This window comes from Trachypithecus francoisi, unplaced genomic scaffold (genome assembly GCF_009764315.1).
Source record: "Trachypithecus francoisi isolate TF-2019V2 unplaced genomic scaffold, Tfra_2.0 Lachesis_group9, whole genome shotgun sequence".
Classification (NCBI taxonomy): Eukaryota; Metazoa; Chordata; class Mammalia; order Primates; family Cercopithecidae; genus Trachypithecus; species Trachypithecus francoisi.
The window spans coordinates 44365810-44392386 of record NW_022681474.1 but is presented as its reverse complement, the minus strand read 5'-3'; the positions used below and the strand labels follow the sequence as shown (position 1 = coordinate 44392386).

General features: G+C 50.6%; 1 protein-coding gene across 4 annotated transcripts in view; it reads right to left on the bottom strand.

Moving 5' to 3' along the window:
- Positions 1–25736, bottom strand: part of TSPAN14 (tetraspanin 14) — a 67148-nt gene extending 41412 nt beyond the window's left edge. Inside the window, exons 1-2 of one of the 4 annotated variants that reach the window (XM_033209295.1) lie at positions 25614–25711; positions 7298–7337 (exon numbers count right to left, since the gene is read on the bottom strand). In XM_033209295.1, the coding sequence (XP_033065186.1) occupies positions 7298–7337 (40 nt within the window). In that variant the 5' untranslated portion in view covers positions 25614–25711. Of the gene's footprint in view, positions 1–7297; positions 7338–20492; positions 20611–25613 lie in introns of those variants that run through there. The other 3 variants (XM_033209291.1, XM_033209292.1, XM_033209293.1) reach the window with 3 other exon arrangements.
- Between the last annotated feature and the right edge of the window lie 841 nt (positions 25737–26577).

Here is a 26577-nt window from a genome sequence, read left to right as displayed (position 1 = left end):
TTCATTTCTTTTCCCGTACAACTTCTTGTTTTGCTTAATTTTCTATGAATTTATCAATATTTAACTGAAAATTTGATATCAGTTGTCTAAATCTACTCTCAGTGAGTTTTTTCACATCTGATGTTTTATTCGTATTTCTTCTTCAAAAAGAAATCCTCCTGGGGCCTTCGGAGGTCCTTCCATCTGGACCAATGCACAGAATTCCCTTTACATCTTTTGGGATACACCCTAAAGAAGATCGGTCTTTGTTCACCTTCATGGAGAAATCCTTCAATGCGAAAGCCAAGTTTTTCACATCCAGTATGTCTGAAACATTTTTATTCTACCTTCATTTTTTTTTTTTTTTTTTTTTTTTGAGACAGAGTCTTACTCCTTCACCCTGCCTAGAGTGCCCTGGTGCAACCTCAGCTCACTGAAACCTCTGCCCTCTGGGTTCCAGAGATTCTCCTGCCTCAGCCTCTGGAGTAGCTGGGATACAGGCATGCACCACCACGCCCAGTTAATTTTTACATTCTTTTTTTTTTTTTTTTTGAGACGGAGTCTTGCTCTGTCGCCGGGGCTGGAGTGCAGTGGCCGGATCTCAGCTCACTGCAAGCTCCGACTCCCGGGTTCACGCCATTCTCCTGCCTCAGCCTCCGGAGTAGCTGGGACTACAGACGCCCGCCACCTCGCCCGGCTAGTTTTTTTTGTATTTTTTAGTAGAGACGGGGTTTCACAGTGTTCGCCAGGATGGTCTCGATCTCCTGACCTCGTGATCCGCCCGTCTCGGCCTCCCAAAGTGCTGGGTTACAGGCTTGAGCCACCGCGCCCGGCCAATTTTTACATTCTTAATGGAGACAGGGTTTTGCCACGGTGGCCAGGCTGGTCTCGAACTCTCCTGGTCTCAAGTGATCCGACTGCCTCGGCCTCCCAAAGTGCTGGGATTACAGGATACCTTCACTCTTGAATGAGTTTGGCTGTGTGCAGAGTTCCAGGCTGGGGATCAATTTCATTGAGCATGATGAAGGCATCACTCTCCCACCTCCTATATTCAGATGTATCGAGAAGCCCCAAACCACTCAGATTTCTAATCTCCTTACATGATCTGTTTCTTTCTCTGTGTAACTTGTGTATCACCCCTTTCTCCCAAGCATATTGACATTTGAAGGTACTAGTTTGGGTCTGCCTTCATCTACTTGGCTCAACATTCCATAGGCCCCTCCATAGAGAAGCTAATAACCTATTTCAGGCAATATCTTCCTCAATGATTTTGCCACTTGCATTCTTCTGTTTTCCCTTTCGGTTAGCTCCCATCAATTGATGTGGGAAGCCTGGATGATGCTTTAATTTTCTTAACTTTTCTGCCTTACTTATTATTCATCTCCTCATCTGTTTGCTCTATTTTCTGAAAGACTCCCTGAACTTTATTTTCTAATACTACTACTGATATTTTTACTCTGCCCTTATTTTTTTTTAATTTTCAGATAACTTTGTTTTCTAACTGTTCCTTTTTATTGTATCCTGTTCTTATTTCATGGATATAAAAATTTTTTTCAAAATGTTCTTTCCTCTAAATAGACTTCCTTTCAAATTGCTTTTTCTCATTTGTTTTGCTTTCCTCCATTAGGCACTTTCTTTAGCCATCTAGTAATCCCTGGCAGTCCTCATGACTAAGAGTGAATGACTCAGGAACTAACTGGAAGCTCTGAGTCCCTGGGCAGCTAAGTTTCTGTCTAGGATGATCTGGTTGGGTCATTTGCTGGGAAATCCTTGCTGTGAGCATCATTTGTATTGTTTTCCCATCTTGGGCTGGTTAGATTCCACAGTGAGGACCCTTTTCATCTGTAAGGGCCTGGCTGTCAATGTTCTAGAAGCTAAAAGGGGTTAGAAGGCTAGAGAATGGAGGTGGTCTCTATATTAACTCCCAAGAATACCTGGAGGCTCCTAGGCCCTTGGTTTTTCCTTCTGCAGAAATGTGCAACAGGCAGCTAAAGTCGGAGAGGCCAACACCCAGCATCATGGTGGAAGGAAAGGGATCGAAGGATATAACTGCATCAGCTGCTTTCAAACTATTCTTGTACTCAGCAAACTCTGATGCCCATGTTCCCCTCCCCCCACCAAAAAGTCTCATGCCTTCCACTCCTACATTATAAACCGAATCATTCATGTACTCTTTGCTTGCAAAATTTTTCTTGCTGTTGTTTCATTTCTCATTCTCCCTGTCCTCATGCATTGATTTCTTTTTTACAACTCCCTTTATCTTATGTGGGGTTTTAGGAGAAAGCAAAATCAGATGTGTCTACTCAGACCACTATTTTGTACTCAGAAGACCTCTAGGAAGATTTCAAAGTATTTTTAATTGCCACCTTTTTATTTAGCAAAGTGAAAAAATCAGGAAGTATAGTCTATTATTACACAAAAGAAAGGGCAAAAGAGACTTGGCACATGTAATTAAGGTTACTAATCAACTGATCTTAACATAGGGGCATCATCTGAGCAATCCAATGTAATTACATGAGCCCTTAAAAGCACAGCTTCCTCCCAGCTGAGGGCAGAAGAGGAAAGCAGAGAAGCAGCAACAGGATTTGATGCACTGTTGCTGGATCTGAGTAGAGGGGCCACATGCAAGGACCAGTGAGGGGCTCTAAAGGCTAAGAGTAGCCTTGGCTGATAGTCAGCAAGGACTCAGTCCTACTGTAGCAAGAAACTGCACTCTGCTGAAAGCCTGAATGAGCCTGGAAGTGGATTCTTCCTAGAGCCTCCAGAGAGGAGCACAGCCCTGCCAACAATTTGATTTGGGCTTTGTGAGACCCTAAGGAGGGAATAAGTTGAGCTATGCTGGGCTTGGACCTCTGACCTACAGAAATTGTGAGATTTAATACAGGCAGCCTTCTGCAACCACAGTTCTGTATCCATGGATTCAGCCAACTGGGAATGAAAAATATTTGGGGGAAAAAAAAAAGATACAAGTAAAAAATAGAGTAAAACCGCCTGCAATCCCAGCACTTTGGGAGGCCAAAGCAGGTGGATCACGGGCTCAGGAGATGGAGACCATCCTGGCTAACATGGTGAAACCCCGTCTCTACTAAAAGCACAAAAAATTAGCCAGGTGTGGTGGCAGGTGCCTGTAGTCCCAGCCACTCGGGAGGCTGAGGCAGGAGAATGGCGTGAATCTGGGAGGCAGAGCTTGCAGTGAGCCGGTATCACGCCACTGCACTATAGCCTGGGCAACAGACTGAGACTCCGTCTCAAAAAAAAAAAAAAATACCGTAAACAACTATTTCCACAGCATTTACTTTTGTTTTTGAGACAGGGTCTTGCTCTGTCGCCTAGGCTCGAGTGCAATGGTACAAACTTGGCTCACTGCAGCCTAGACCTCCCAGGCTCAAGCAATCCTGTCTCAGCCTCTCAAGCAGCTGGGACTATAGGAGTGTGTTACCATGCCCAGCTGATTTTTACATTTTTTGAAGAGACGGGGTCTCACTATGTTGCCCAGGCTGGACTCGAACCCCCGGGCTCAAGCAATCCACCTGTCTCAGCCTCCCAACATGCTTGTATTATAAGCGTGAGCCCCCACACCCAGCCAGCTTTCACACTGTATTAGATATTTTCAAGTAATCTGGAGATGGTTTAAAGTTTAGGAAAGAATGTGTGAAGGTTATATGCAAATACTACACCATTTCATATTAAGAACTTGAGCATCTATGGATTTTGGCATCGTGGAGGAGGTGTGGCCTGGAACCAAACACCCTTGGACAATGGAGGGATGACTGTATAAAAAGGATGGGGAGGTCGGGCACCATGGCTCACGCCTGTAATCCCAGCACTTTGGGAGGCCGAGGCAGGTGAATCACAAGGTCAGGAGTCCAAGACCGGCCTGGCCAAGATGGTGAAACCCTGTCTCTATGAAAATACAAAAATTAGCCGGGTGTGCTGGCAGGCGCCTGTAATCTCAGCTACTTGGGAGGCTGAGGCAGAGAACTGCTCGAACCTAGGAGGCAGAAGTTGCAGTGAGCTGAAATCGCGCCACTGCACTCCAGCCTGGGTGACAGAGCGAGACACTGTCTCAACAACAACAACAAAAAAAAGGATGGGGAAAGGGGGCAGAAAAAGAACATCAACTCGGAACAGAGTGGACCTTTAACTTAAAACTTTTTTTCTCTTTTTAGAGACAGGGTCTTTAATTCCCAGCTTCGCATGGTCCTCCCACGTCAGCCTCCCAAGTAGCTGGGACCACAGGTGTATACCACCACACCAAGTTAATTTTTAATTTTTTTGTAGAAATAGGGTTTCACTATGTTGCCCAGGCTAGTCTCAAACCCCTGGCTCAAGAGATCCTCCCTCTGCAGTCTCCCAAAGTGCTGGGATTATAAGCATGAGCCATCATGCTCAGCCCAAAACTTTTAGATTTACAGAAAAGCTCATTATCTCTCCTATTGCCAGATTAGCTCTATCAAACATCACTGCAACACAACTCCCTCAAGAACCAGCTGTTTGTGAGCCTTGGATCCAGATTAAACTCCGGCCAGTGCTTGGCAGCCCCATACCCAAAGGAGTCAGGCCCCTGGCTCCTCCCACAGGGACCTTCAGACGGGGAGGATGGCCGCCTGCATCCCTCCAACAGGGTCTCCTTCTACCTCCAGTTCTTTAGCATCCCCTGATTCTGCCTTGCCCTCTTTGGATGATGCCCATTTCAGGAGCTTGCTGAAAATGTGAAATCTCAATTCCCTTCAATCTGCATTTCACTAAGATCCTGAATAAGATGAAAATTTGAGAAGCTCTGAGACAATAGGCTCATTTTTTATATATAAATAAAAGGTCATGAGGGAGGAAGAGGGGAGAGAAGCCCCAAAGGAAGGAAGCCGGATGACACGACAGTGGAGAAAAGTGAACTGAGTGTTGGGAAAGCCAGGCCCAAACCATGTGGCCTGACCCTGCACAGAGGCACTGCGAGTTCCCCAGGCTTCCCTGGAGTGACGTCCCTGGAGTGTCTGCCCCTCCTATGGGATAATCACATGCCTCACAACCCTCCAACACTACTCTGCTGACGGTTCCAGAGATCTGCATCTTTCCACACAAGCACCAGGCACAAATACCAGACAGAGCATGGACCAAGGGGCCCCACCTGGAATCCCTAAGCCTTCACCCACCCAGACACTCAGGAGCTTTCCTAAACTCCTCCCGCTCCAATACCTCCCCTCCCCTCCCCTTCACTCCTCTCCCTTCCCCTCCTGAGGGCACAGGTCGTTCCTCATGACCTCACAGGGAAGGTCTGAAGGTCTCTTACCCAGCTCTCTACCTCTAACCCCACCCCTCCTCTGGCCCCTCTTTTTCCTAAGGACCCAACTGACAATGACAACACCCACCACCCATATCCTGAGCTATACCCCATGCCCCCAAATTATCCTTGCTATCCCCTTCCCTCTCATTCTCTGAAGCCAATCCTTCAACACCACTTGGCCTTTGAGGCTCCCAGAACTGGCCTCTGACCTGATCACAGGCCCATCCCAGGGAAGGGCAGCCACATCCCCCAAGGAAGGTGGAGTTCCTGCTGCACCTCCAGTAGCACCTGGGGCCTGGACATTCCTACCATCTGAGAAGGGGGTCTCTAGAGCCCACTAGGTGCTGGGGAACATTCACAGGCCAAAGGAACAGGCAGGCCCAGGGAGAGAAGCCTAGGAGGAGGCAGGCGAATATGAAAGGGAATGGGCCCCAGTAGGAAAGAGAATCACTAAGGCAGGCCAGGACAGGCTGCTCAGCTGCCCACAGGAATCTCACCCTCTGAGGGTGGAAGGAGGGGCTCGGCTCTCTCTGACTCACCCCTTAGAGCCAGAACTGTCCATGTACATCCCTGATCCATTCCCTCATTAACCCAAACACCACACCCAGGGGCCACCAGAAACACTGCAAAATCAGACACCGTGGCATGTGAACCTATGGATTATATCAAAAGAGAAAAAAAAAGTAATTAAAAAAAAAACCACCATGGTGGCAGCAACCACTCACTGGGGTGAAGAAGTTTGACTCTTTACTGTGGGAAGTCACTACACAGCTGCACAATGTCGGGGGGGCTGGATCCCCTACTTTATCACAGGGTGACAAACACTACCCTGGCACAGTGTGGTGAAGGTGGGCCTCCGGCTTCCAAGGTCATCAAGCCCCTGACCGCCAGCTCTGGACGGCCTCCACGCGGAGGCGCAGGAGAGGCTGGGCCCCAGCCCTGAGCTCCACTGGGCTCTCCAATGGGCCTGAGGATCTCAGTGCCTGGCATCCTGTAAAATCCCTGATATTAGCGACTGAAGCACTATGAATTTCCACCACCAAAACCCCACAACCCAAAACCTGCTGAGTTTCAGGACACCGAGGGGCCTCCTCATTAACCTGGTGAGAGGAGGCCTCTGTCTACCTCAGTGCTGTCACCAGGAAAGCAGCAGAGTGGGTGGATGTGGGTCAGGGGAGGCCTCAGCAGGAAAAGCACTGGGCCTGGAATGGAGGTCACCTAGTCCAGTGACTTCCAAGCTTACTATTTTTATTATTTTTTAAGCTACAGGAGGCTTTGTTCAAAGAAACTCTGACCCAGAAACCCAACATAGAGGCAGGCAGAGCAGGACACTTTTATCTTCAGGTGGCTGGGGAAAGGGAGACTTCACAAGGTGCACACTAAAAACCACGGGCCTGGTGCAGCTGATGCCACGCTCCACAGGGCAGCAGAATGGCTCAAGCAGCTGCCTCCAGAATCCTATGGCGACTAGTTCAACAGAACTGTAATAGGCCTGGAAATGCATGTTTTGAAGAGCTGTCATTCACAGCAGCTTGAAAAAGCCCCCACTGGCCAAATCTGGAACAATCTGAGTGGCAAAATAAACAATAATAACAATGGATTTTAACTCATTGAATAAAATAAGAATTCATGAGCCCATTCTAATACACACACAGAGATAAACAAACAGGAGAGAAGGAAAAGTTCTGTGTAGCACAATGATACATAGCTACAGCAGTTCCGTATAGTTAAATGAGAAATGTAGGAGGAATCATGGAATTAAATCATCGCATTCAACACCCATGACAGAAACAACCGACTATGCCAAGAATCTGCAACGGGTCCTAAAACCAGTGATGAGTTTGATGTGAAATAGCATACTGTATTTGCATAGTCTCAAAGTATCTCCCCACAGGACACTCACAAAAGAACAAAACAGTAAGCTAGAGGAGAGAAACCCAGCAGACATCACCATAAGCAAGTGATCATTGTTAGTATCACCGGTAATGACTCAGACCCACATCATGTGCCTCCCAAGGGGGTGTACCCAGGACTCACCATTTCTCCAGTATTTCTGACAAAACTGCAAATCTTGCATCTAACCATGAGGAAACAACAAACAAACTTAAATTAAGGGAGATTCTACAAAATAACTGGCATCAAGTAACTCAAACACAGAGTTTGTGGTCCTTCTTTAAAAAAAAAAAAAAAAAAAAGCAAAAAACACATTCAGGCCTTGGGCCCCACTGGAGATTTTCACTTTTACGTTTTTGAGACAGAGTTTCACTCTGTGACCCAGGCTGGAGTGCAGTGGCACCGTCACGGCTCACTGCAGCCTTGACCTTCTGGGTTCAAGTGATCTTCCCTCCTCATTGCACACCTGCAGTCCCAGCTACATAGGGAGATGGGGTCTCCCTATGTTGCCCAGGCTGGTCTCAAACTCCTGCTTAAGCCATCCTACTGCCTCGGGCTCTCAAAGTGCTGGGACCACAGGCATGAGCAACCACACCCAGCACCCATTAGAGATTTTCAGAATGATTCATCAGGCAGCTCATTCAACTGCACCAGCAGCCTCAGGGCAACACCTGCCCACCCAGGTGAGGCAGGGCCTGGTCACCCACACCTGCCAACCACCCTACCCCCACTTCTCAAATGGCTGGGCAAAAGGAGGCCTGGCACCTTGGCTTCCAAGTTGATGTCCCCACCACCTACTTCCCTCTGCCATTGAAGGTGAAGCTGCCCACTCACGGGAGGATGCCAGGCCAAGGCAAGCTTGGTGCACGTGCCCCATACCCTGATCATCATGACAGGCCTGTTTCTGAAAATCTAAGTCTACAAGAAATGTCTATACACAGCATCCTTTTACATGCCCCTGGTAAGAGCACATCAGAGCCTCTTCCTCACCCAGTTGCAAACAAATGTGGAGTCTGGGCCCAATCTACACTAGTATTCCCAACGTGAACAAGAACCCATGCCAAGGTGCTGTGCCTCCAGACTTCAGGAGGACTGGGCTGGGCCCTGTGGCCTCCCTAGATCAGCAAGGTTGAAGCAACCCACCCAGCAATCCATCAGTGCACAGGCTCGCTTGCCAAGCCCATGGGGTGAAAAGGCTTTTGCTGTGGGAGACAAGCACCTGAAGACTTGTTTCTACATGTTCAGGGCACTGCTGCATGCAAGACACCCAGAATGAGGCCGTGGAGACCAACTCCAACTCAGAGTGGGACCTGTGCCTGACTCAGGGGACTCAGAATATGACTCCCTTCACTAAATGCAGTCAAATAGGTGCTGGAGGGCAGAGAGGAGGAGGAGGAGGAGGTGGTGGTGGTGGTGGTGGTGGTGGTGACAAGCTGGTCAGGAAATGCTCCCTAGAGCAGCTGTTTTAAATGTGTACTAGTTGAGGGCAGCACATTTAGAAGCTCCCCAGTTTGGGATCGAGAGCTGTGCCTGAAGATAGGGAGGAACACACTACAACCCAACCTGGCAGCAGGCAACTCTCTCACCCTGAGACTGACCCTCCAATGAAGATGATTAACAGAGCCTTCAGTGTATCCCCAGCTCCAGGCTGGGACCTGCATGATGATACCAAGACAAAACCAGCCTGGTCATCCTTGCAGGGCTGACACCGTCAGGGAGGGAACCACTCCTGAACACCACATTTTCCAAATGATGAGTGGCCCGTTCCTGGGGAGAAATAAACTTTGCTCCAATAACTGGGTCTTTAAAAGCTGTTACAGGAGCTGTTCCAGTAGGCTGCAGGGATTTGACCTACATGCCTAATGTAGATTTGAAGTGTTCTCTTTGTACAGGTCACAAAGACACTACATAAGAGAGTTTAGAATTATATTTATTCCTCGTTCTCTATGTTTCCATGCCTGAAAGGCATAAAGATGATGGCTGTAAGATGCTTAAAAATCTTTGTATACAAAATTGCACAGTCAGCTAGAATATACTGTCAGTCTTCCATATATCCACAGGTTCCACATCCACAGATTCAAGTAACCAGGATCAAAAATATTCAGGAAAGGCTGGGCACAGCGGTTCATACCTGTAATCCCAACACTTTGGGAGGCCGAGGTGAGTGGATCACCTGAGGTCAGAAGTTCAACACCAACCTAATGTTCAACATCACCTAAGTGAAACCCCGTCTCTAATAAAAACAGAAAAATTAGCTGGGCCTGGTGGCGCACGCCTATAGTCTCAGCTACTCAGGAAGCTGAGACAAGAGAATTGCTTGAATCTGGAAGGCAGAGGTTGCAGTGAGCTGAGAATGCGCCATTGCTCACCAGCCTGGGCAACAGAGCAAGACTCTGTCTCAAAAAGAAAAAAAGAAAAAGTACAAATGCTTTAAATTATATAATACTTACATTGCATTTACACTGTATGAGTTATTATAAGTAATCTAGAGATGATTTAAAGTATATGGGAGGAAGTACATAGGTTATATGCAAATACTACTAAGTGCGGGGGCTAAAACCAATCTCCCTTGGAGACAGGACACCAAGGGACAACCGTACTGTGTTTTAAGACAAAAACCCCACCTCAAAGGATGGCAAACTGGTAAATTTCTGAGTCCAGGATGGGACACTTTCCAGCCCACCCCAGGCCTGCCTCCCCCAGCCCGGGGGAAAAAGATTTACAGAGCTAAAACAAAACAAACAAACAAAAATCCTTTCCAAAGAAGCGATGAAAAGTGAAGCCAAGTGGGGAAAAATAAAACTAAGTGTGCCTTGTGAATGTCAAAAGAGAGGAGGAAGCGGGGGCAGAATTTTTTAAACTGCAAATCAATGGTGAGAAACTACTGGAAAAGGCTGAGAGGAAATCAAGAGTCAGGAGAAAGCAGATCATCCCCTAAAACAGAGCTAGAAAGGCAGGGGGCCCCTTGGGTAGCTGAGCAGGAGTCAGGGTCTCATTCCCAGGGACGCAAGCTCTTCCCCACAAAGCCCCAACCTTCGCCAGAATGCAGGGGTTGTGCAGGCAGTACAGTGAAATCAGGAGAGCCACCTCAAACTGTTTTCTGCTGCAAAACTACTATAAAATACAAATTTACAGTCCCTCTTCTGGGCTATTTATTTATCTTCAACATACACCAAAACATCTTTATAGAAAATGCTTTGTGTTTCTTCCAAAAGCAAACATTTACGACCTGATTCTGATCCTGTTCTCCAGCTGGAACCGGGCGGGGCAAGTGGCACCAGATGGCCAGGGTGGCTTAGGGCTGCCCTTTCACCCAGGAGGGCTCCAGTTATCCCCCACCCCCACCCCCACGCCCCAAAGATAACCTCGACAGCAGGGCTGTGGGCCACGGGGGCTTTCTCGATCTAGCTCCATTCCCAAGACATCGCCAGCACCGAGGAATAACTGCTGTACACTGCACACCCAGAGGGGAAGGACTGCAGAGCCAAGGTTGGTGAACCTGTTTAAAGTCGGCAACTTTCAGGAAAGCAAGCGGGTAAAGACTGCAAAACCACGAAACAGACCAACAAAGCAAAGGCGCAAGCATGACAGTGCGGCTGGCTGAAGCTATGCTTCTCAAACATGAAAGTGCATTCAGGCCAGGCACGGTGGCTTGGGCCTGTAATCCCAGCACTTTGGCGGACTGCTTGAATCCAGGAGGTCAAGGTTGTAGCGAGCCTTAATTGTACCACTGAGTGCAGAGTCAGACCCTATCTCACAAAAAATAAAAAATAAAAATTTAAAAAGCATTCGAATTACTTGGGTCACCTTGTTAACAATGCAAATTCTGATTCAGCTGATCTGGATGGAGGCCCCCAAGGTTCTATAGCTCAGTAAGCTCCCAGGTGATGCCCACCCTGCCTATCAGCAGGTCTGTGGATGGCACTTTGAATAGTAAGGATGTAACACTGACACACAGAAGGAAAACAACCATTCAAGCAAGTCATGGGAAGAAAGCCTACCCATCTTTATTGTGCTTGATTTGCGAGGATGCAATCAGCTTCCCTGGAGGAATGCTTTAATTTTGGGATTTGCTCGGGATTTTGGTGCATCCCACTGGATTCTCACAGATTATTTTTATTCCCATTTCTCAGCTGTAAAAGCTACTCTAACCAAATGATAGAGACCTGCCTCTTCCAAGACTACCGCCCTCCTATGTCGTGCCCAGCAGAAACACAGCCTACAGCAGTAGTGACACAGGCTGTACCCTGAAGACAATGGGAGGAAGTCAGACGGGCAGCAGGCACAGGGGGGCCTGGCACGCAGTGCTCATTAGGGCTGGCGGGCCCAGAGGATGGAGGCTGGGCCAGGAAAGGCAGATAAAGGGCCAGAAACACAGCCTGAAAGGTTACCAGGAAAAGAACATTTTGTCTCCTAGAACCTGTTAACAAAATAGAGGCAAAATTTAAACCGAGTCTCCACCCCCAAAGAGGCATGGGGATATTGTTTTCGTTTTTACTTTTAACAAGTTTGTTTTTACATTTAAGAGCTTGGCCTCACTTTGGCAAGAGGTAAAATTAAAAGCTTTACTTCCCTCTCCCTGGATTCCACTTCACAAGAGAGGGGCTACACTAAGAAACAAAAGTAATGTGCCATTTCCAAGAAAAGCCAAGGCAAGGTCCAAGGTAAGACTACTCATCAGTGAGCTCCAGGGGCCACACTCAGCACCTGAGAACTGGGAGTGTGTGTTTGGGCTCCGGGTGGATCGGTTTCCATTTGAAAACTACGGGCATCTTTTGAGGTGATCATCACCACCGATCAAGAACCTGAGGAAGAAACGCCCAGGAAAAGAGGGGCCCTTTGTTCATTCCATCTGATGACATTTTCTTCCAAAGGATCCTGAGTTGGCAAGAGAGATTCCAGGTTGTGACCAACCATTTTGGAGTTAGATTCACAGAACTCCAAGGGTTACAGCTAAAATGTTCCCGGAGTTCCTCTAAGCAACACGTCCATTTTCCAGTCAGAATCTGCACCCCAGGAAGTGACCCGCCAAGGTCACCCAGTAAGCCAAAATTCAAACCCCAGCTTCTACAGTCATGTGTTTTTCCCAGAAAGAATATACTGAGCTGCCTCAATCGTGACTTTCCCAGTCTTGTTTGGGTCCAACAACCTGTAAACTAAAAATAAAATTCTAAGCCCCATAACCAACTAAACAGACCCTCTTGGCCACGAGGACCCCAGAGAAACCTGAAAAACGGCTCTTGGCCACAACGAGAAGGGAGGTTGGAAAGGCCTCATTACATACCTCCTCCATTTTGGGATTTAGACACAACAACTGACCATCATTAATATTAAAATAGAGATCATTAAGACTAAGAAACAAGACTCTTTGTGACAATAAGATATCGAAATATAAAGAGGATCAAAGGCCATGCCAGACAAGGGTTGAGTCACTCACCCCACTGCTGTAACCCAGTGTATTGGTTAATGGACTTCCTTATTTACCAGTCCTTTCTGCTGACTCTAAGTTTTTGGACAAAGCTTTACTCCTTTAACTAATTGCAAACTAAAGAATCTCCGCCGGGCGCAGTGGCTCAAGCCTGTAATCCCAGCACTTTGGGAGGCCGAGGTGGGCGGATCACAAGGTCAGGAGATCGAGGCCATCCTGGCTAACATGGTGAAACCCCGTCTCTACTAAAAATACAAAAAACTAGCCAAGCGAGGTGGCGGGCATCTGTAGTCCCAGCTGCTGGGGAGGCTGAGGCAGGAGAATGGCATGAACCCGGGAGGCAGAGATTGCAGTGAGCTGAAGATTTGGCCACTACACTCCAGCCTGGGCGACAGAGCGAGACTCCGTCTACAAAAAAAAAAAAAAAAAAAAAAAAAAATCTCTGAACGCACCTATGACCTGTAAGCCCGTTTCACGATATCCCACCTTTCTGGGCTTAACCAATGCATATCTTCCATATACTGACTTATGCCTTTGCCTGTAACTTTTGCCTCCTTAAAATGTATAAAACAAAACTGTAATCCGACAGCCTCAGGCACCCTTTCCCTGGACCTCTTGAGACTACTGTGCTTTTCCCGGGCCACAGACACTCACTGGATTGGAATAAACCTCTTCAAAATATTTTAGAGACTTTGGTTTTTCTGTTAACATACGCCACCCCCTCTAAGTGGCATCTGTGTCTCAACGCCTTTCACGGTGAGCACCAGCACTTTTTGCTTTGAGTCCTGTAGGTGCTACAACATTTGCTAAAATAAGGGCTGGGTGCTGTGACTCACACCTATAATCCTAGTGCTTCAGGAGTCTGAGGTGGACAGCTTGAACCCAGATGAAGAGTTCGAGAACAGCCAAGGCAACATAGCAAGAGCCTGTCTCTACGAAAAATTTTTAAAAATTAGCCGCGCATGGTGGTACGTGCCTGTGGTCTCAGCTACTGGGAAAGTTGAGGCAGGAAAATCACTTGAGCCTGGGAGGCCAGGGATACACTAAACCATACTCATGCCACTGCACTCCAGCCTGGGCAACAGAGCAAGATTCCATGTCAAAAAATAAAATAAAATGAGGACACTCCAAGGTGCAACCCTATCTGGGGCTGAGGCTTGCTTCCTGATTTGTAAGACTTGGCTGATAAGAGAATCAAATAAGACCCAGGATGGGTTTTGAAAGGGTGAGATAAAACGCTAAACACATGAAAACTAGTGGGAGTTATGAGTTCTATACAAAACAACTCTATTTCAAAGGCAGGTGCCTTACAGATTCTGGCTGTGGTTTAGAAAGGAGACAGTATGGGTTGGGGCGGGCACACCTCAGATAGAGAAGTCAGACAGTGGGTGACAGTGGCCTTCACCCCGCCTGCAACCCCACACAGAGCTAAAATTGTACCCTCAGAGAGAATGCTCATTGTGCCCACCAAAAAGTGGTCAGGGAGAGAAAGGAGAGATTCAGATATGAAGGAGCAGGGGACAGTTCCCCTCAGTTAGAGAAAAGTCCTCACAACCATAGAGAACAAAATAAAAAATATTCTCAACCAATCCTGCCTCTATTTTCAACAAGGACCAGGAGATTAAGAACGAGCATCCTTTGTGTCTCGGAGTGGCTTTTTCTGCCGAAGACCTGGAGGCTAACTCGCTCTCTCTTTAGTGTGCACCCTCGGTGGCCCAAAACAGGTGAGACCTCTCTCTGTTCCCACTGTAGGTGTCACTATCTTTGTGATCCAGTAAGAGGGGAGACTCTGTGCTTCTCTCAGCATGGCCGGGAGATAGAGGTACAGCCAGAGGAATCAGGGGTGCAGTCAGGGGGCTGCCATGCCTTTGGCTCAGTGGGCAGATTCATGTCACAAGGGTTCCCACTCCGCCGGCGCTGAGTGCTGGCTGTCTGCTGCCCGCTGCCAGCCTGAGATTCAAGAGCCCGGAGATGGCAGAACAAAGGAAAATGGCTGTGGCTCCTGCAGCGGGGGCGGCTGCAGACTGAGCTGCCAGCACACAGGCTTTTCAGCAGCTGAGTGCTCGCGTGAGGAACAGGGGACACTGGGCTGAGCACTGAGGCACAAAGAAAGTGGGGGGCCTGGGAGACTAACAGCAACCCAGGCACGTGCCTGGCCCCCACCCAAGGGCACAGCTGGGCCAGGAAGACTGGGCAGAACTCACTCCCCAAAGCAGTGGGCAGGTGGCCGACAAGCCTGGCACCGGCCACTCCTGCTCCTTGCCCAGCTGCTCAGAACTCTTACCTAGAGGTGTTCCAGGCAAGCACAGTGACCTGAGAAGGGCGAAGGGGGATCTTGACAGAGGCAGAAACTAGAATCTGAGAACACTTCATGGGCCTTGGAGTGGCTCAAGGCTCTCTGCAAATAGACCTCTATTAAGCATAATGGGCTCCTGCTACCAGCAACAATAGCTGCACTGACCACTCCCTCTCCCCCTCGCCTCCTTTTCTAGTCCCCTCCCACCCCACCCTCCAAAAAAAACCTACAATGGGAAGCAGCAGGAACCAGGGCAGAGCCCCTGAATAGCTCCACTGTGAGGCCCCAGGTCCCGCCTCCTCAACCCCACAGGTCAGCCCGCACTGCCACCAGGCCACAATAGAAACCTCTGTGCTACCAAGGACCCAGGCCCAGACAACCAGCTGCACGTGGGAAGCTCTGGCGTTCTCACAGGGACTACATGTAACTGCAATGGTGAGAAGTTCTCTGACTAGAAGGGTGGGAGAGCCATGGCAGGGACACAGATCTCAAACCCACCAGGTCAGGGTCTACTTAGGAGGACTATCTGCCAGCCAGCCCTAAAATCGCCCTGCTTCCCACCCTGCCCTGGCATGGGGCAGTGAGAGCCACACAGGGAAACAACCAGGGAGCTCCCAACACAGAGTGGGCGCCTCCAACATGCCCTCACGACTGTTCCTCCTCCCCACTCATCCCAGGAAGAACCATACCCCGTTTCTGTTCTGAAAGGAAGCGCCTGCTCAAAACACAAAACCCATCTATTATTTTCACCAGGTGCCCTTTACACAGGCTTTTAAAATCACAGGGTGGCAATCAGGCCCAACGCGGCCTGAACAGGGAGGTCTGCAGAGCAACGAAAGGCCAAGGGAGACCAGAGCAGGGGGCCGATCCTCACACCAACCCCTGACACTGCGGGAAAATCTGTTCCTCTAAAAGCTGACGCCAGCTCCAGCTTGTTGCAACCAAGGCTCCCCCTTCGCACCCTACACAGGTCCTGCAAAGTCCTGAGGCCACTGGAACCCACTATGAGAAGCCTGCTCCCCCACTACACCCCAGCTCGCTCTGGCTGACTCCTCACACTTTTGGGGGTACAGGCAGCATGACCCACAGGGCCAGCCAAGGGCTGTAAATATGGAGCTCATGGAGACAGGCTGGCCTGAACTGAACCAAAGACGGACCTGGGTGGGAACCAACACGCTGGCACCCCTCATGCCTTTCCAGTAGTTTCTCCAGTTCTTGTCTCTGTAGAAGGCCAAGATCCCTCCAAAATAAAACTTCGTAAACTTTCATTCCCCCTTTCGGAAGCAAAGCCGCATGTTTCTTTTCCTTTTACACACCTAATGCAGTAACTCCGCATCTAGTCATTTCCACTACAGACCTAGAGCATGCATGAGACACTCCTGCAGCTTAGCCTATAGAAACAAAATACTGAAAGAAACCTCAAAATCCATCAATAGGGGGCTGGTAAAGTGAGTCATCATTCACTGTACAGCAGAATCATGCACTGCTGTTAAAAAGAATGGACTAAACTATGTGTGCTAAAATGGAACAATCCTGGGATAAATTTTTAGAGTAAAAATCAGGAAGTGCAAAACAGCATAATTAGTTTACCACTGGGGTAATAAACAAGAGAGGAATACAGACACGCTTGACTAGGCACTGAACATCTGGTGACAGGGGCCTCAGAGGAGTAGAACTGAAGGGATCAGGGATAGAAATAGGAGTTTTCACTGTGTATCTTTGTTATGTGTTTTTCATCATGTATACATTTTTGTAAATAAAAATGTTAAACCTAAATTAATATTTAAAACATCTAAAGTTTGTGGCTAGACACACAATTTTACCTGTAGCTGTCTGCAGGCAGCTTCTGGTGTTTCCCTAGACCAAGGCAGAGTTAACAGGGAGGGGAAAGGAATCAAGGGGAAGGAGGGGGTCAGGCAGTAGCAGCCTGAGGAATAAAGACTCACCAACTCACTTAAGACTCCACCTCAAGTCCCGAAATAGAAAGTTTTCCTAAGAAGAGCAAGAGCAGATTCTGACAAAGGCACAAAAGAAACCGGACCATCTGCTGCCAAGCCCACTTCGTGATAAAACTGTAAGACCCTAAGGTCCAGGCAATGTACGCGATGCAGGAGAGGGGGCTGAAACCCAGGCATCCCAGGCCTCCACAGAGACCCTTCTCTGAGCCCTCCCCACTCATCAGTGGAGCTCGAGGTCCTAGTGCTACGAACAACATCCCAGTTTCAGCAACTAAAGAAAGCTATTTCAACAGATTTCTAGGCCTGGCCCAACTCCAAGGATAGGCTAAAAACAGTTTCTCCAAAATCCCAGCTCAAAACCCCATTCCCTAACCACTAAACTCCATGTACCTTCCAGGAAACGGAAGCTGCAAAATGGAGCTGTGAGATGCACTTGTAGATTTATTCCTCACTAAAGGGATACATATATGTTGTTTAAAAGCTTCCTTTAACTGACGTGTCAATAAATACTCTGCACTCAGAAGCACTGATATACTTCCTCCAAGTGATTTTTCCCCCTAAGGAACAATACAAAAACCATTCCAGCCTTTCCTGCTGCTGAGGGGAATGACACAATGACCATTAGAACCTGGACCGGCCAGACCATTTGAGTGAGAGATGTGGATGGCAGGGAGTGGTTCACAAACAGAACTCTATCTATATAGAATAACTCCCCCACCTCACCCCACCCCATCACATCCCATCCCATCACATCCCATCCCACCCCACTGCCACCCCCTAGAGGCCACCAGAGCAGACAGAAATCAACACCTCCTAATGACCTCAAGCTCAAAGACTGCCCAGACCACAGGGAAAGAAGGCCAGAGAAGGGGAATGGGTATATTTGGTTCCCCTTACAGAATAAGATGCTTTCTGAAGACTGCTAAATATGTTCAACAAGTAGCCCCTGAATTAAGAAGCACAAATGAAGTGCCCAGGAGTTTGACACCAGCCTAGGCAACATAGCAAGATCCAATCTCTACAAAAAAATTTTTAAAATTAGCTGGGTGTGGTATTGCAAGCCTGTGGTCCCTGTTACTCAGGAGGCGGAGGCAGGAGGATCACTTGAGCCAGGAAGGTGGAAGCTGCAGTTGTGATAGGGCACTGCACTCCAGCCTGGGCAACAGAGTGAGACCCTGTCTCAAGAAAAAAAAAAAAGGCACAAATGAGATCTCACAACAGTGAGAATCACACTGGCACTTGAAGCCCTCATATCTCATTCTGCTCCTCTCTGTGGCTCAGTGTAAGCCCTCAGCAGGTCTTGCCTGTAATCGTACAATCCTCTGTGAAACCAAGACCAGCTCCTCTCTGTCTTTCTGCAGGAGTGAGCAGAGCCCACCCCAGGCACTAATCCTCAACACACCAAATCCTGGCACCTGCCTTTGCCACCTCATCGATCATGCCATGGAGGGGAGTGTCAGGGCTACCCTACGCCAGAGGAGCCCTCAACTAAACCTGCCCACCCCACCCCATCCTGGGCACATGCCACTTGCTCCTCTTTGCTTACACACTTAGCATCCCAGAGCCCTTGGGAATGAATCCCCCACCACTACCACCAACTCTGATTTTGGCATGCCCCCCTCAAAAACCTATCCGCGTTTATCACTTGTATTTTACAGGAAGCTACTAGAGTAACAAAACACAATGACTGTGGCAGGCAGGATGGCTGCAGAGAGCAGGGTTCAGTCACCACTACTGTTCCGCTGCAAGGGTGGAAGCTGGCCACAGAGCCTCTGCGAAGGAGGGAAGGCCCCATCCACAGCTGACAGGTTTTCCTTATTACAGCAAGAGCCTGGTTCCTGAAAAGCTGACTGTTGAGACAAGATCAGCCTCAAGAAAAGGAGGCAGGCCAAACAGGGTCACCTGTGCAGGGGAGGCTGGAGGGAGCCGGCCCTCAAGAGAGGCAGAGTCTGATCAAGCAGAGAGGAGGGCCAGAGAGAAAAGGAGGAGCCTCACTCATGAAGGAGGAACAAGGTAGGCTGGATGCAGGGACCTGAAGGCCTCAGACAGAAGGAAGCTGGTGAAGCTCCCAGGAGCTCTGGCTAGAAGGCCCCAGGAAGTGTGCAGTCCAGGCAAGAGGAAGAGATCCCCCACAGCACCTCCCTCTGCCCAGCTCAAACAAATGGGACAGTCAATCCCCAGGCTGATGGAGGCGGGAGAGAGAACCACAAAGTTGTCAGACTGGTTTGTCCAGGACAGGGAGAACAGGAAACACAAATTGCAGCAAGAGCTCAGTTTTAGGGGCAAAAAAAAAAAAGGAGTAGTCCAGAATAAAATGGCTGTGGTCTGACAGCCAACAGATTTGGCAACAGAAGACTAGCGGGGGATAGCTGTTACAAGCAGCAAAATTGGTGGGTTGTAGGGAAATGAGGACCCAGGTCCATGCGATTTCCTGGGTGCAGAGGGGAAATCCAGCAGGCCAAGAGTAAGGGAGCCAAGGGGCAAGGGGCCAGCAGATGCTGAAAAGGACCAAGGTTTCTGGAAAAAAAGAGAGTGACACAAGAAGGAACACCTACAAGGAGAGAAATCTGTCCCCTATTCTTGCACTGGCCCCAGCTCAGGACCACTCACACCTGTCTCCTGAGGGACAGGCCAGTGCAAGAAGAATGGACAGGACACTGCCAGCCACGGGATACTGACAGAGATTCTGTCCCTGACCAAACCTCATTTCTCTGAGCCCTCTGCTCACCTGGTCCTGACCTAGGGCTCCTAGCTCCATTCTCTCAGAGCCTAGTTTTAGCAAAAATCCTGTTAACCAGAATCCCCCACCCTCAATATCTAATCACCCTGTATATCTGATCGTATTTCTCATCTTCTGCTATCTCCCAGGTAAAACCTGATCACCCTGGCCTGCCTGCAACAAGAATTCAGTTAGCTAAGTTTAGTAAAAATTTCCCTACCCTCTTAGAAATGTTCAGGAGGCCCCACGCTCCGCTCCTTGGCTGTAAGTTCCCACTTTTCTTTGTTGTATTTGAAGTTGGCCCACTCTCTCTCCCCTACTGCAAAATCCCATTGCCATAATCCTTACACCTACTGCAAGTCGTAAATACAGACTACCTTACCAGTTTAACAAGCGTCAGAATAAGTTTTTCTTTAACCAGCTCCCTAAGTCTTCCTGGACCCACTGCTCCCACCCCTCACTCAGGGTGTGTAAACTACTTGGTCTGGGGCTGTGGCTGACCTCCCCTACCAAGCCCCAGAAAAAGACCCTGTCTGCCTGGCCCAGGGACACAGGAGAGGACCCTGAGCACAGCTGGCAGACACCTAGATTGGGGACAGACACATTCCTACTGCTGAGAGTCCCACAGCATCCCCAGGATCACCACTCAGACCTCGGGGTACAAACAAAAGAGATTCGGGAGAGACACATTTCCTTCCACTGCTCTGGGGCCTCTCTCCTGGATGTTACGGCTACGAACTCCTCTCAAGGCCGTGGAGTGTATAGGAGCACAAGCCCCAACAGCTGGGACGCATAGTCAGGCAGGAAAAACCCAGAGAAGATTCACTAGCCCCTTGTTCCGGCCCCTCCCCAAACCTTATCCATGCAGGACAGCCCAACTCCAGCTCTCCCTAATGCCAGGAAACCACAAAGACTCTGAGGCAGCACCAGGAGCTCACCTCTTACCAGAATCCCAGAAGCCACTTTAGAGACAACTGCCCCAGCTCTCAGGCTCCCAGCTCAGGCCAGCACAGCCTAAGGAGGGAGGAGCCAGTTCCTCCAGCTATCTAGCTGAAAGGCACAGGCTCTAGGCCTTCTCCCTGACTGCTCAGTTGGGAGGCAGAACAGACCGCAAGGGGTGAAGAGTTTCAATCCCAGCCTGCCCAGGCCCACTTAAGCTCTGGTCGCCAGGCCTGGCCTGCTGCCTCCTAAAAGAAAACCACAGCCCCACCCAACCCTACCCAACCCCACCAAGCCCAAGAGTGGAGGAAGTGGGGCTTCCAGAATCAGCTGCTGGTGAGCACTTGCCGAGTGCCACCAGAGATGGCAGCTGTCTCACACCAGTGTCAGGCCTAACTCAGGGGCTTTGGATCTTGTTTCTCAGTGTACTCATGCTTCACCGCAACCCGGTGAGACAGGAAAGGCAGCCTTGATTCTTCTCACTTTACAGATGAGAAAATTAGACAACTTTTTTTTTTCCAGGAAGAAAAAAAAAAAAGACTTGTGTAGGTCACTCAACTAGAAAGTAGATGCAACTTGAAAGCTTGCCTCACCACTGTTCACTCTGCAAGCTGGACAGGGTTATTCAACTTCACATCTCCACGTTTAATCCGCAGAGGCACTGGACACTGCCTCCCCGCCAGGGCCTGCGCTTTCACTTGCCCTGTCTAAACCAAAAGCATACGCAGTTAAGGGAGAAAATGGATGTGAAGATGCTATGAATAACCTCCCTGATTCACAGTTAAGAGAGGACACTGCTATAATGGAAGATAAGCAAACTGAAACCCAGGCATTCACCTAGACCAAGGGCTATCAAAACTTCATTCTACGCAGCAACCTGGGTACTCTGATGGCCGGCCAAGAGTGGGACCACTGCTGGAGACCACCACCACCTCTCACTCCACTAGCAGAAAAACGGAGGCCCTGGAAGAGGTGGAAATATGCCTCACTAAGGAGAGTGAGTTAATCATGAGGCGGAAGAACCTGAGGCCTTACCACCTCCAACAGTGTCTGCTAGCCCCGAGGGAAATCACCAGAGACCAAGCAGGTGACCAGGCACAAAATCAAGGGCCACAGTGTGAATGACTCCTTAAAATCCTGCTAAGGTGGCCTGAGGGGGAAAACGCAACGAATAGAGGGTTGCTACTCCCTTCTACAGACCAGGGATCTAGCCCCACACTCAATCCCATCCCCAATGGGAGTCCACCTTCAGTCACCTCACCACCACTGCTTTCCATACCCCTACGGCTGCAAGCTCAATCCCTGAGTCCCACAAACGTGCGGAGGACCAGGCCTGCCTGGGTAGCACTACCTGCTTCTGCTTCTAGGAAAGGTGGCTGCCCCTACAGGCCACATCCAGGTAGGGGATGGAACATGCAAAATGTCCAAGGACTGACAAGGCAGGACCGGGACAGGCAGCAGGAGCCTAATCCCCTTCCCATAGGCATCTTAAAGGCCACCAGGACTCAGTGGCAGGAAACAGGGATCATCACGCTCTCTGTCCCTCTGTCCACGCCATCAGGAGTGTTCCCACTAATCACTATGGGTCCCCCCAGTGAGGACAACATAAAGAAGATAAATGAATATGCAGTGTGAACAAGAAATAAACTTCTGTTGCTTTAAGCCTTTGAGACTTGGGGATTGCTGTTACCACAGCAAACCGTGATCTATCCAGACAGACACAGGCAGTGACTCACCAATCTTCTGCATGTGGCAGTGTTGGTCTTCCCATTCCCTGGCCTGAGGGAGACAGAAGCTACATCACCAATCAGCAGGGGTTCCGGGGTACCTGCTATGTGCCCAGGCTGTGCTGACAGATGAGATGTGTTCAGAGGCGAGGACACAAGGGCACCTTCACGGAAAACACTCATTAGTTCCACTGTGGGCCAGGCTTGTTCAGTATATGAATCTATTTTAATCACCTCTGAGAGAAACGTATTGTCTAAATTAGAAATGAGAAAACCTGGCCAGGCATGGTGGCTCACGCCTGTAATCCCAGCACTTTGGGAGGCCGAGGGAGGCGGATTACTTGAGGTCAGGAGTTCGAGATCAGCCTGGCCAACATGGTGAAACCCCATCTCTACTAAAAATACAAAAATTAGCTGGGTGTGGTGGCACACACCTGTAGTCCCAGCTACGTGGGAGGCTGAGGCAGGAGAATCACTTGAACCCAGAAGGCGGAGGTTGCAGTGAGCCAAGATCACACAACTGCACTCCAGCCTGGCCGATAGAGTGAGACTCCATATCAAAAAAAAAGAAATAAATGAGAAAAGCCAGCTCATATTGAGACCTCAAGCAAGTTACTCTGTGACCTCTCGGGACCACAGTTTCCTCATCTGTAAAATGGAGCTGTTGACATCATGGTTGTTTTGTTTTTTCTTTCTTTCTTTTTTTTTTTTTTTTTTGAGATGGAGTTTCGCTCTTATTGCCCAGACTGGAGTGCAATGGCGCAATCTTGGCTCACTGCAACCTCCACCTCCCAGATTCAAGCAATTCTGCTGCCTCAGCCTCCCAAGTAGCTGGGATTACAGGCATGTGCCACCACGCCCAGCTAATTTTGTATTTTTCGTAGAGACAGGGTTTCACCATGTTGGTCAGGCTGGTCTCGAACTCCTCATCTCAGGTGATCCACCCACCGAGGCCTGCCAAAGTGCTGGGATTACAGGCACGAGTCATTGCACCCGGCCATCACAGTTGTTTTCAAGGATTAAATGAGTTATTACAAGTCAAGCTTCTAGGGTGTAAGTCTCAATAAACTCACTATTAATATCACTATGAAACCTTCCACATAACTGCTATAATCTTGTCCTTCACTAGATTTTAAACCAGCAAAGTTTTCCCAGGCCTGGCACAATGCCACTTTACAGGCACTGCCAAAAGGAATTCTACCTCAGTTGAACTTAAATGGGTCAAATTCCTGAGCACATGGTGGCCTAGAGTGTGGCCTCAGGAAATAGTTCCAGAACCCAGGGAACTTCACTGCCACCACAACCTTCAGGGCAGGGCCATCTCCTCTCCCACTTCATCCTGTCACTTCCCACATGGGAAGGACCCTCACCAGTCCTCAGAGACTAGCACAGCTGCCCAGCTGGTGAAGGGGGACACTTCCCTGGGCAGCCAACCATTCTGCAGCTCCATGCCCTTTCTTCCTGGGGCAGCCACAAACCTTCAGAAGCACCCATGGACTCAAACCCCCATCTCCCTGAATGATCCTGCTGTGCTGAGATCAAGCTTAGATCAATAAACACTACTGAGCACCTATGCCATGGCCAGCCTGGGTTCTAAGACCACACCAAGTTTACAGCTGGTGAGGGACTTTCCAGACTTGGAATAGTGCCTGCAACAATGCCTCGAACCCCACAGAAATCTCAACCATGCTTTGTTAAGTAAACTGAGGATGACATTAGGTGGTCCAAGCAGTGGAGTTCAGAGATGCGGGGATGGACATACCCAGAAAGTCTCCAACTGAAGTTGGGGTGCAACACAATGAGAAGGAAAGGGAAAACACATCTGGTGGCCCTGGGTTTCCAGGGCCTGTCACTATAACGTTAGGGATCGGGGTGGGATGGGATCACACTGCATGTGGTGGCTCACACCTGTAATCCCTGTGCTTTGGGAGGCTGAGGTGGGGGGATCTCTTGAGCCCAACAATTTGAGGCTACGATCACACCGGCAGCTAAGGGGATAGAAAGGCATACAGGGCTATGATGGTGGAGTCTGGGCTTCATTTTGGGGGTGTCAGGGCTCAGGAAGATCCCTGGAAGGCCGACCCCATCAACCACTTGGCTGGCTTACATGTGGCAAGGACATAGGGCTGCTCCGATAGCCTGTCCCCAGGTTTCCCTTCACAAATTCAGAAGGGTAGCCAGAGCACTCAGCAGGCACTAACTGCTTCTAGACTTCAAGGTCAAGGGGCGAGGGGAAGGCTACTTTTGAGGATTTGGCAGGCCACTCTCTCAGTAGCCCAAGAACAACCCCCTCTCGGAAGGGAGGAAGATCCCCTGGAGAGCAGACCACTGCCAGGAGCATACCTGCAGAGGTTCCAATACTATGCTCTGCACTGCCGCTCAAGACCGCCTGACCTCCTGGATAGCCGCGCCAGGACACCCAAGGAGTGTGTGTGACACCGCCGCACTCACCACCGCTCCGCGCCCAGCACCAGGACAGTACCCGGGCCCACAATTTCCCCCGACTCCCCCTAGCACAGACCGCTTCTCGCCGGAGATCAACCTTAAGTCCCCAACACAAGTGTTGCAGCGGTCCGAGGGCCAAAGTCTCTCCACACACCCTCACACAGGCACTTCCTACCCACCAGCACCCCACCCCTGGGGGTGGAGGAGAAGCAGCAGCGGCCGGAGACCAGCACACTCCGCAGCCACAAACCTCACTCTACCAGAACTCCGGCTAGGTCAAGGGGTCAGGCTTTGCTCCCAAACACAACTCCACACGACTAACGCGGAGAAGCTGGGTCACCGCCTACTCAAACTCCGGCCGCCCCAAACCCAAGCCGGGCAGAGTGGGACCCACGGCGGCGTGGGACACTGACCACGACCACGGCGGGGCAGGGGAAAAGGGTGGCCCGCCCCGGCCTACGCCCACCCCCACCCCGGACCCGAGCTCCGGGGGACCGAGGGTGGGTGGCTGAGCCGAAAGGGGCGCCCATCCCAGAGCTCGCTGCTGGGGATGAGAAGCAGAGCTCCGAGCGGCAGCGGCCGTCCAGACTTCCCGTCGCCCTCACCCCGCCCGGCCCGGGCGCGCACTCGCCGGGGTGCGCGGATGGGGCGAGGGGTACCGAACCGGGAGTGCCGGCCCCGGGACCGCCGCGGCTCCCGTCCGCCGGGCGCCGGAGTTCGGCTCAGCCGGGTCCCGGTCGAGGCCTCCAACCTCTAGCGAGCGATCCTGGCAGACAAAGCCAGCACCGCCCGTGGGGCCGCTCCCGGGCAGGCGGGGAGGGAGGCTGAGGGGCCAAGCAGGGACCTGGGGAGCAGCCTTCGCCTCCGAAGGACGCTCGGGGAAGTCGGCCTCAGACAAAGAAGGGGGCAGGCCCCGACGCCCCAGCCGAGTCTCCGCGCTCTACTCACCCGCGCGCGGCGGCGGCAGCGGCGGCGCGGCCCGGCTCGGCCGAGGAAGTTAGAGCAAGTTCGGCGGCGCGGGGCGGGAGGGCGCGACTCGGGCCGTCCGAGCGGCGGGGGCGGGGCGCAGAGGGGCGGGGCCGGAGGCGCGGCGCCTGCCGGCTGCCGAGGAAGGGGCGCCGCTTCCCTGCGCCGCCCGGTGCGGCCCCGCGCGCCTGGGCCCGCCTTTGCCCCGCCCCGCCCCCGCCGGCTCGCCCCTCCCCCACCACGCCCCGCCTCCCGGCCCGCGCGGCACCGGGGACCGCGAGGCCGGGTCGCCGGCCCGCCCCTTTGTCCCGCTCTGGGCGGTGCCGGAGGCTCGGGGCGGCCAGGTTCCGCGCCCTCCCTGTGGATGTGCGGCGCAGGCCGGGCCTGGCCCGTGGCCGCCGGGAGCTCTCTGAGCCGTTGCGCTGCGCAGACGCGGCTCTGGCCTTGTCAGAGCCGAACCTGGGAGAAGCACGAGCTGTGGGAGGCGGCGTCTCGAGGGATACACGGGATGACCGTGGAGAGCGGGCGAAGGATTAGGCAAATGGCTGTGGTGGAGATAAGAGGCGTTCCTGCCCGGCTTTGGAGCCTGGGGGCGGGGGTAGTCTTCAAAAGATGGAAGGGGAAATGGTTTTTATTTCTTTGTAAACCGAGAAGTAAGGACACGCTCCTTCTGGCCTTGGTGCTAAAAATACCAAGCTTTCTTTGGATCGTGGCTGAGATTTGTTCCTCACCTTTACGCTAAAGAGATGGCTGGGACGATTCTTGTAGGGTAGAGGGATTTCCAGGGACAGCTAGGGGTGGCTCCCCAGCCTCAGCCTCCCTACCTGTAGAATGAAGCATGCCACACTCTATTTCTTAAACTTATTCGGTGGCTGAGGGCCGAGTGGTCTGCTCTGTTGGGTAACACCAAACAGGGATCTATTAAAACTGGGCTAAGACTGGTTGC